At 41.9% G+C, this 10,122-nt stretch overlaps 1 protein-coding gene across 9 annotated transcripts in view; it reads right to left on the bottom strand.

Moving 5' to 3' along the window:
- Positions 1-2,593: 2,593 nt before the first annotated feature.
- Positions 2,594-10,122, bottom strand: part of LOC119955787 (myomegalin-like) — a 160,412-nt gene continuing 152,883 nt past the window's right edge. For 4 of the 9 annotated variants that reach the window (XM_038782364.1, XM_038782358.1, XM_038782355.1 and 1 more), the window contains 3 exons: positions 8,502-8,548; positions 5,383-5,434; positions 2,594-3,406 (listed from right to left, as the gene is read on the bottom strand). In XM_038782364.1, the coding sequence (XP_038638292.1) occupies positions 3,258-3,406; positions 5,383-5,434; positions 8,502-8,548 (248 nt within the window). In that variant the 3' untranslated portion in view covers positions 2,594-3,257. The remainder of the gene's footprint in view (positions 3,407-5,382; positions 5,435-8,501; positions 8,549-10,122) is intronic. The other 5 variants (XM_038782359.1, XM_038782360.1, XM_038782356.1 and 2 more) reach the window with 5 other exon arrangements.

Below are 10,122 nucleotides of genomic sequence, written 5' to 3'. Positions count from 1 at the left end.
CTGAGTTCTTTTCATAGAATTTTTTACAGTGTAGAAGGAGGCCATTCGGCCCATCGAGTCTACACTGGCTCTTGGAAAGAGCACCCTACCCAAGGTCAACACCTCCACCCTATCCCCATAACCCAGTAACCCCACCCAACACTAAGGGCAATTTTGGACACTAAGGGCAATTTATCATGGCCAATCCACCTAACCTGCACATCTTTGGACTGTGGGAGGAAACCGGAGCACCCAGAGGAAACCCACACACACACGGGGAGGATGTGCAGACTCCGCACAGAGTGACCCAAGCTGGAATCGAACCTGGGACCCTGGAGCTGTGAAGAAATTGTGCTATCCACAATGCTACTGTGCTGCCCAAACTTTTCTCTGGGTTCCAATACCCAACAAAGCAGCATTTCGTCATGCCTAATGCATCACGTTTTAACAGGAACCCACCAAGGTCTACACTGTGTTGATTGGCATCTGCTGTGTCAGAGGTGGAGATAGGGAGGGAGGTCGATGCCTCCAAGGGGCACAAGTCATGGCCAGCAGCAAAGTCCTAACTCCAAGTATATTCTCAAAAGTGGTCGGGACTCTTAATATCTGGCATGCTGCCACTGGTTTGGGCCACTCCCTCTTGTGGGCATTCTTGTGCTACAAACAGGCAGGATTGTCATCCTCGTGGGTGCATGAGCAGTTTATAATCACGCATGCCTATGCCAGCTCCCGAATCTTCGTAAGTGATGCACAGGCACAATGTCCTGCAACAACTGAAAAGATTGACAGCATGAAGTGGCTGGCACACTGTCAGTGCCCTAATCCCACCTACTGCTGTGTTCTGCAACCCAAACTCCTGTTGTGGGTAGGATGTTCTTTCAGAGGGTTGGTGCAGACTCAATGGGCTGAATGGCCTGCCCTGGCAGAGTGTATAGATCATCTTTTTTGATACTCCTGGCCAGTTCTTTTGTGGGTTCCATGGGCGCTAACCTGTGCTGAGAACTCTGCCCAGGCAATCCTGCTCAGACCGTTGGGATGGGTGGGAGGGTCTCTTTTTGCCATTCGTGGGAAACAGGACCTCTGCCTTTCCAGGTCGGACCGGAAGCGAACCTGAAAGAAGGCATTGCTGTGCGGAGTCTGCACTTTTTCCGTGTCTGCGTGGATTTGCTCCGGTTTCCTTCCACAAATCCAGAAAGAAGTGCTGTTAGTGGGCAGCACGGTGGAGCTGAGGTTAGAACTCCTGCCTCATGGCGCCGAGGTCCCACGGTCAATCCTGATCCTGGGTCACTGTCCATGTGGAGTTTGCACATTCTGTGTTTGCGTGGGTTTTGACCCACAACCCAAAGAGGTGCAGGCTAGGTGGATTGGCCACGCTAAATTGCCCCTTAATTGGAAAAAATGAATTGGGTACTTTAAATTTATTTTAAAATTTAAAAAAAATGCTGTTAGGTAATTTGGACATTCTGAATTCTCCCTCTGTGTACCTGAACAGGTACCGGAATGTGGCGACTAGGGGCTTTTCACAGTAACTTAATTGCAGTGTTAATGTGAGCCTACTTGTGACAATAAAGATTAATATTATTATTAAGGGGTCATAAGTCTGCTCTGCGACATTCCGCAGGTGCAGAATCTGGAGCTTCTGGCTTGCAGTAAGTGAATGGCTGTCCGGGGGATTAAAAAAAAAAATGGTGCCAGGACCTTCGACCCCATGTGGTAAGGGCTGATGACTTCCTGTGTGACCTCCACTGCTAGATTTGCCAACCTCCTCACACATCCATCTGTAATTAGCTGAACAGTGGGAGAAAAAGAGCAAGCTCTATAACAGATGTCACTCTTATTTCTGCTCCCACCATGTGACAATCAAATCAATCAATCAACCATCCAAATCATTCTCCAAAATGGAAGATACAGTCCAGTGACTAGGAACAAATAATCAATCTGTAAGTACAGAGTTCCTGAGTCTTGTGATTTCGAATTTATTTTTGCATTTAGGAATTGATCAGGTGGTTTATTTTTTGCCAATTTTTCTGAATAGCTCCACCCCCCCAAACCTGCTGAATGGCTGTCCAGGGGATTTAGCAGCTAGCTTTTCGGGCGTCCCATTCATCCAATCACTCCGGCTTCTCAAGTGCAATTTCCTTTGGGCATAGTCATGTGCCATTACCTTAAAGGAGGAGGAAAAGCAGCACGGGGTGGAGTAAAGGTTGGCATTCAATTATAGACACAGGATAGGTCACGTGAGCAGCACCTGAGAGATGCAGGAAGGTCAGTAGCTGTGATTCATACTATACTTCTCTAGAGGCATTAGGGGACAGAATAGTCTGTGTTTACCCGGGGGTAGAGTAGTCCTTGGTTGCTTTAAGTTGGACATCTGCTGAAGAATCCAATAAAGATTCCACTATGTCCAATAGATAAAGTCGAGAGAGTACAAAAACTTTCATTTTGTAAACTCAGGAATCTACGCAGAGCTTTGCTAATTTGTATGCTAAAGCTTTTGGGAATACCTGCTGGTACTTTTATCATTGTATGTGAGGATTAGAAAGTAAAGCATTGTAAAATATTATCTCAAGTCTCCCGAATATAAATTGATAAATAGAAAAAGCTGGATAACAAATTCAGTAAAGATAGAAAATGTATTTTGAAAAATAGAGACAGATTGAAGATCATACATTCTCGTAAAATGTACAGTAAGGCCGGCTTCTTTTCACAATTCTGAATCTTCTACATATATTCTTTCCAATAAAAACACCAGCAAGGCTATTTCAAAATCATGAATCATAAGGCCAAGGCAGTATCTCACAAACATCTCAATACCAGGAAAGAAACATTATACAACAGCACAATACAATAATCACAGCCCTGCAGCAGGTCATACCCTGGATTATTTACAAGATTTATTTTTACACACTACAATTATTGCTGAAGGAGGGAATGTACAAAGTTTTCTTCTACAAAAAAACTGAGGTCTGAAATGTTTCAACATTTCAACGCTACATTATTTTAAAACGTTAATTACTACAGTCTCACAATTCCTTTAACACTTCACTCTTTTTAAAACTGAAACATTTCATCCGTCCTGTTCCAATTGCTACAATCTCTGACAAGTACATAAAATTACATCTCAACATTTTACAGGTAGACATGCAGAAACAATTCAGCACCTCTGTGCAAAAAAAAAGCTAACTTCCAGACAAAATAAAATTCCAGAGAGACAGAGAGAGAAAACAAAAAATTACAATTCAACCTGCAAACTGACAGGCTGCTTGAAGAAATTCTTTTCAATGGCTGTAAAACGATGAGGTCAGAGAGTAAAACTTTTCTTCAGGGACAGAGCAGGTCTCTTCACTAGAACCACAATGAAAGGTAGCTGGATCAACTGGTCGGGTTAGCTTCCGTTCACTGACTGAGCTTCGGAAGGTTGGGTCTGCTGGGTGGGGGGAAAGAAAGAACTTTGCTGTTGAGATGGCTCTGTCAGAACAGGAAATCACAATGACTTGAAACGGTCAAGGCGACTTCAAGCCAGTGTTGACAACATACGTAGCATGCTCAGCGTCATTTACAGGCATTCAGAATAAACTTGTGGAATTCATGTGATCAACACCGCAAGCATAAAATGGAGTTACTTTGACTGATATCCTAATCCAAATCATGCATAACAAAGTATTTTGAAAGGAGGGAAAGCAGGCTGTTAATATAAATCTAAAACTAGTCTTATAAAACAACAGGAAACCAGGAGTCACATTAAGGTCTAAATGAGCAAAGAGTATATATCAGTAATATAATCCCAAATCAAAATTTGGCAGTTTGTCCCTAGCTGTATATAGAAGAATCTACACAAGAATTATGTAGATTTATACTTTCCTCTACATATGTGGTACACAAGTATACAAGTATGCAACATTATCACTCTGAGGGATAGCCACTCCATGGATACAGGTTTATTTTCTGTATTAAAATCAAGAACTACAGATATTTTAAATGAACAAACAGAAAGAGAAGACACTCTTAAAATTATTTTACATTATTTATTCCCATGAGTCATATGGAACTCAATATATTCATATATTAAAAACAAATATCTCCTACAACTTTGCTCATCTGCGCCAAACAGAATTATCTGGTGAGACACAACTCGTCATCAACCAGTTAATACACTTTTAAATTTCTTTATTGTAGGTGATATTCGCAGAACATAGCTTAGATGCAGTTCTTTCAAGCCTCACTGCACAAAATACACTTCACGTTGGCTTCAGTTCTTCTAAGTGCACAAAATCATAACAAAAAAATGCCTGAAATCTGTCAAACTGGCCAAAATCTTTGAGATTCTGAGTTGGAATACCTGTAAGTGTCTGAAACTGTGCAGAGTCTTTCTGAATTATGTCAATATACTGTACGGAGCTAGATTTCACTGCTTAGTTGTTCACACTGGATGTAAGATATTGGTCCAAAATTTGCTGCGCTGAAAAGAATATTGCTGTGCAAATCACCCAGCAACTTGTGGTGAAGGGGAAATTAACCCTTGAATTGCGAACACAAGTTGCAGGCTGATTAATGACACTCCAACTTTAGCTTTTTCAAATACCTCTTGCTGTAACTTCCCCTTAATCTTCATGAAGTTGTTGCATTTGGGTATGAATCATTTGGGTATTAAACTTGCCACAGAAATTGAACAGCAAAATGAACAGCAGAAGTACCTTTTTGTGACATGCTAACTGTTTGTGATGACTAATCAACATTTACCCAGAGGTTGAACAATTAGAAGCGTAGTGTAATTCCTTCAGGCAGTAAATAATTGGAGATTTAAAAATAACTGTATTTTCCTTTTTGTCTTTTTTCTTCTCTGGATTTCTGTTTCAGTACCTGATTTTACATTAATTCCCCTGCCCAATTCACTCTCCACTTCTATGCATTTCAAAATACTTTAAATTTCATTGGTTAAGAAGAAACGGGCCAGAGTTTTCATTGATAGTACTGGGTCCTCAGGATCCTGCCATCCAAACATGCCGTGGAGGGCATAGAAAATCCCACCCAATATGTGTGCTGTTGTTTGCCAAGATCCCAGACGCCCTGTTGTCCTTTCCAAATAATGATCAGTTCATAATTCCAGTAACTTTGCGGAAAAACAGGTTTCAGCTAAAGAGTCCAGGAAGAAGTCGAACCAAGGGGTACATCGCAAGATGCCGAGCTCCAAAAAAATTTTGAATCAATGTTTTAAAGAAATAATACTAGCCATCAATGGCACTACCAGATATAAAAGTTAATAAAACAACAATTTAAGAAAACCTTCAGGGAAAGGCATCAGCCAATTGGAAATGTAACAATTCCAACCCAGAACCTTAAAATCAGTGTGAACCAGGCATTTGCATGCAAGCAGTCACAGCAGTGATCACACACTTGACCAACCTTCATTTTGCTTTGGAAAGCCTTTAAGATCAAAAACCATGTAATGATTCATCTGGAAAAGCTCAGACGAAGGACAAGAGTGGAAAGAAAAAAGGAAAGAGGAATACAATATTGAATTAAGTAAGTTTGAAAAGCAAGATGAGAATTTTAGCCACAAAAGTGTACTGATTAATACAGGGGAACTGTCCCTGGAGAACTCATGCAGAAAATAAACATTAAGTACAAAATATTAAAATGCTAAATTGTAGATTGTTTTTACAAGTGTTTGTTACATAAATAATAAAAAATAAATTAAATGAATTGCAATAAACATGTAACTATGACTAATGTTTGTAATGATTTAAACTTTCAAAACATTTAAAAACTGGTTCATTGCTCATGAAAAGGCATTTAAATAATTCAACATTTTAATATGAAATCTTTCCGGGTTGAATTCATAAATGTGCTTTTAGAAATTAAAGTTATTAACAAATCGTTTTTCTCACATGGGCATGTAGGGTGCTATAAAATGAATTAATTTATAAATTTTTAAAATAATCTCCAACTTTTCCCCCATCTCAACAAAATGAGTACTCAATTTAAATTCTTCAGGAAGGATCAAAGCCTTTCATATACCTTCAACTCAAACCAAAACCACAATTAAGAAGGCCACAATTGTTGAAATGAAAGCAGGAACAAGGATTGTAACAACCTCAGGAGGGTGGGTTAAAAAAATAACCATTTCTTTTTATACCCAAAGTTAGACCTACACAGTTCAATCTAGGTAGCATATTTAAAATTTGATTGGATGTAGGTAAACCTTCAGTCCATTTGGTCTCATCTTCCACATTATTAAATTTACTGTCTCCGTTGCTGGCTTAGATGCCACGAGAACAGTGAAACATGAATGTGGTCTTATCCGCCTCTGACAATAAAGCATAACCTCTATACTGTGCTGGAATGCTATTATAGAAGACTTGATCGACTACTGGGCCTGAAGCAGATGCTAATAGGCCATCACCATCAGCCTGGCAGGGCCAATTGGGTGTCTGGCACTGCCTGAGTGCCAGTGCCAAGCTGGCAGTGCCAAGGTGCCCAGGTGGCGGCGGGAGTGCCAAGGTACCAGCCTGCCCAGAGCCCGACCATCTGGCAGCCTCCGGAAGCCTGGGAGACCCTAGAGGTGCTATTTGTGTGAGCCTGTGCTAAATGGTGCCATGGCAAGGTCTCCCAGTCTTGGGGGTTCGTTCCCGGGCCTCAGGAGCCGACATATCTAAATGAGCCTAACTGCTCACTTAAATATGTAAATCGGGATTTCGCAAATCGAGAGCGAGATTCAGATCGCGTCGACTCGCAAGATCCTGTTAGATATCTGGAGGTGTTCTGAGCGTTGCAAATCTCGCGAAAGAAAGGTCTCTCTCTCTCGATTAATGGCCTCGTCATGTCGCTGAGTCTGGGGCGCGATGAGGCTGTTCGATCGCGGCCATTGTCCGCACCGTCTCTCCAAATGAGGGTCATGACTTAGTGCCATTCCGTTGCCTTTTTCTCGTACCCTTGCACACTGTCTGTATACTACATCTTCTGCACTGTAAATTCTACGAATATATGAAATAATCATCTGAAGCCCTCTTGAATACCATGATTGAACTAGCCTCCACCACACTTTGAGGCAGTGCATTATAGACTCAATAAAGCTTTTCCTCACATCACATTTTGCAAATCGCTTTAAATCCCTCGTTCTTGATTCTTTTGCGAGCATGAACTGTTTCTCCCTATCTACTCTTTCCAGTGCACTCATGATTTTGAACATCTCTATCAAGTCTCCTCATAACGTTCTTCTCTCCAAAAGGAACAGTCCCAACCCCTTCTATCTATCCTCATAACTGAAGTTTCTCATCCCCGAGACCATTCTTGTAAATCTCTTTGGCACTCTCTCCAATTCCTATATTGTAGCCCCCGAACTTTACACAATACTCCAGCTGAGGTCTAACTAGTGTCTTGTATACATTCAGCATAATCTCCCTGCTCTTGAGGTAAAGTCGCCATAGTCGCAGATGACCATAGGCAGTTTTCGTTTTTGAGAGGGAGTGCTGACTGGTGGTGATTTAACCTGAGGATCACCATACCTCAGGTGAGGGGCAAGGTTGAGAAGCCGGGCCTTCATGAATAACCTCAGCCGGTATGGGAATTGAACCCACACTGTTGGCCTCACTCTGCATCACCAACCAGCTGGGCAGCCAACTGAGCTAAACCGGCCCCCATTCTATGACCTTATTAATAATAATCTGCTTTATTAATTGCTCTCTCCATCTGTCCTGCCACCTTCAATGATCAATAAAACAGGTTTAACTGTAAATTCAATCACAGATGTATCACAAACAGGTCATCGAGTCTGATATTTTTTTCTCGCCAAATGAGCTAACTGCACTCTTCTGCTTGCTCCTCCAACCCAACAAAGCTACTCTTTCAAACAACTAATTCCGTTTTGAAAAACAAAACTATGCTTCAACAATGATTTGTCAGTGGAGTCCATATTCTGCCACCTTCTGTGCGAGGACTATTTTTCTCACCAATCTTTTTTGTGATTCTCTTGAATTAGTGTTCCCCTTGGTAAAAATTATACCGACTACTGGAAACGATAAATTAATTGCTATTCATAACTTAATCTTGAAGTCTTCCTTAACCTCTCAAGTAGCTCTTTGTAATTGTGAAGCTGCATCCCTGGTCACATTATATTCAAGCAATCTATGACTATTCCATCCTTTATACATCTTTCCTCTGATGTGGAGATGCCGGCGTTGGACTGGGGTGGGCACAGTAAGAAGTCTTACAACACCAGGTTAAAGTCCAACAGGTTTGTTTCGAATCACCAATTTTCACCTGAGGAAGGAGCAGTGCTCCAAAAGTTAGTGTTTGAAACAAACCTGTTGGACTTTAACCTGGTGTTGTAAGACTGCTGATTGTATCTTTCCTCTACAGTGTGCCCACATTTGTACTCAACACTGCAAATTTGAAAAGGCAGCAAAGATAAGATTTATCAAAATGATGGAATTATCTTTAGAAATGACAGTGTTGGAAACCTCTGTTCAACTGTTATCACAATTTTAGTTTTCTATCAGATTCTATTTGAAAGTTCAACTCACCTCCAAATTTCCCCTCGCTTTCTTCAAAACATCATGGGTTAGTGACACTTTAAAATAAATAGATTTTCATTAAAAATGAACAACAAATATATTTAAATTATGCAATATATTGACAACAACATTGGCTTTGAAAGACACTGGTAGGTTAGCAGCATGGCAGGGAGGCATAGCAACGTGCAACATCAGAGTAGGTAATGCAGATTTAAGTGTGCCATTCTTAATTATAGCCAGGTAAGAACGTAGCATCATCAACATTCCAAAACACAGTAGATTCGGACAAATCTGAAATTTGTCTGAGACACAGTCCAGTTCTCAATCCTGGGGACACAACGGACGTGTGGGTCCTACACCTGAATCCTGCACAACTCAAAAGCATTGCTGCTGGGGTTGCCAGCTGCTTTGTATTAAAAAAAGCTTAATTTTGTTCCCAATTGCTTTACCATTAGCACATGGAATTGCCCTGGTAGAAAATGAAGCAGATTCACAAGTCAGTTAGATTAATTGAAAGTCTAAGGGTTAACAAATAGGGTAATAATGCAGAGCTGATACTTTTATCAATTGGCAAGGTGGGCAGGATGGTGGCAGAGTGGTTAGCATTGCTGCCTCACCCTGGACCAAGGACCCTGGTTCGATTCCGACCTCGAGTGACTGTGTGGAGTTTGCACATTCTTCCCGTGCCTGCATGGGTTTCCTCCGGGTGCTCAGATTTCCTCCCACAGTCCAAAGATGTGCAGGTTAGGTGGCTCGGCTATACTAAATTGCCCCTAGGTGGGGTTACGGGAGATAGGTTGGAGAATTGGGCCCGGGTTGGGTGCTCGTTTAGAGAGTGGGTGCAGAACCGATGGGCCGAATTACCTCATTCTACACTGTAGGGATTCTATGATTCTAAGGTACAACTAAGGAGTTACCTACGAGTATTGTACACACTTAGGAATGACTCATCTCATACTTGTCAATCTTTATTGCATTTTAGGATGATCAGGGGGATATAATTGGAAAATATGAATTAAACTGGTTAAAAAACTTCACACCTTCCGGGGACAGACAAAGTGGAATACTCCACAATTGTGATATCAGATCACGCTCGACATTACATGGACGTGAGGCTGGAGACGGGCAGGGCCCAACGCCCCACATGGAGGTTGGACATTGCCCTACTAGCTGACAAGGCCTTCAACAAAAAGATATCGCAGGCCATAGCAGAGTGCACAGAGAACAACCAGAACAGGGAGGTCTCACCCTCCATGTTCTGGGAAGCGCTAAAGGCCGTACTAAGAGGGGAAACCATCGCTTTCAACGTGCAAAGAGATAGGGAAGAAAGGGCGGCTAGGTGGCAGCTGGTCGACTCCATACTGGAGGTAGACAGTAAATACTCCGAGGCCCCGACCATAGAGCTCCTGGCGGAGAGGAAAGAGCTACAAAGGAACTTTGATCTGCTCTCCACCAGGAAAGCAGTGCACCAACTCCGCCAGCAACGCGGGACCCTGTACGAACACTGAGACAAAGCCAGCCGCCTGTTGGCACACCAGCTGAGAAAGCAGGCAGCCACCAGAGAAATTGCATAAATCAGGGGTACCAGAGGCACATTAGAAACAGAACCAGAAAAGATCAACAAAACCTT

Source organism: Scyliorhinus canicula, chromosome 21 (assembly GCF_902713615.1).
Source record: "Scyliorhinus canicula chromosome 21, sScyCan1.1, whole genome shotgun sequence".
Classification (NCBI taxonomy): Eukaryota; Metazoa; Chordata; class Chondrichthyes; order Carcharhiniformes; family Scyliorhinidae; genus Scyliorhinus; species Scyliorhinus canicula.
This window is presented reverse-complemented; position numbering and strand designations above follow the sequence as displayed.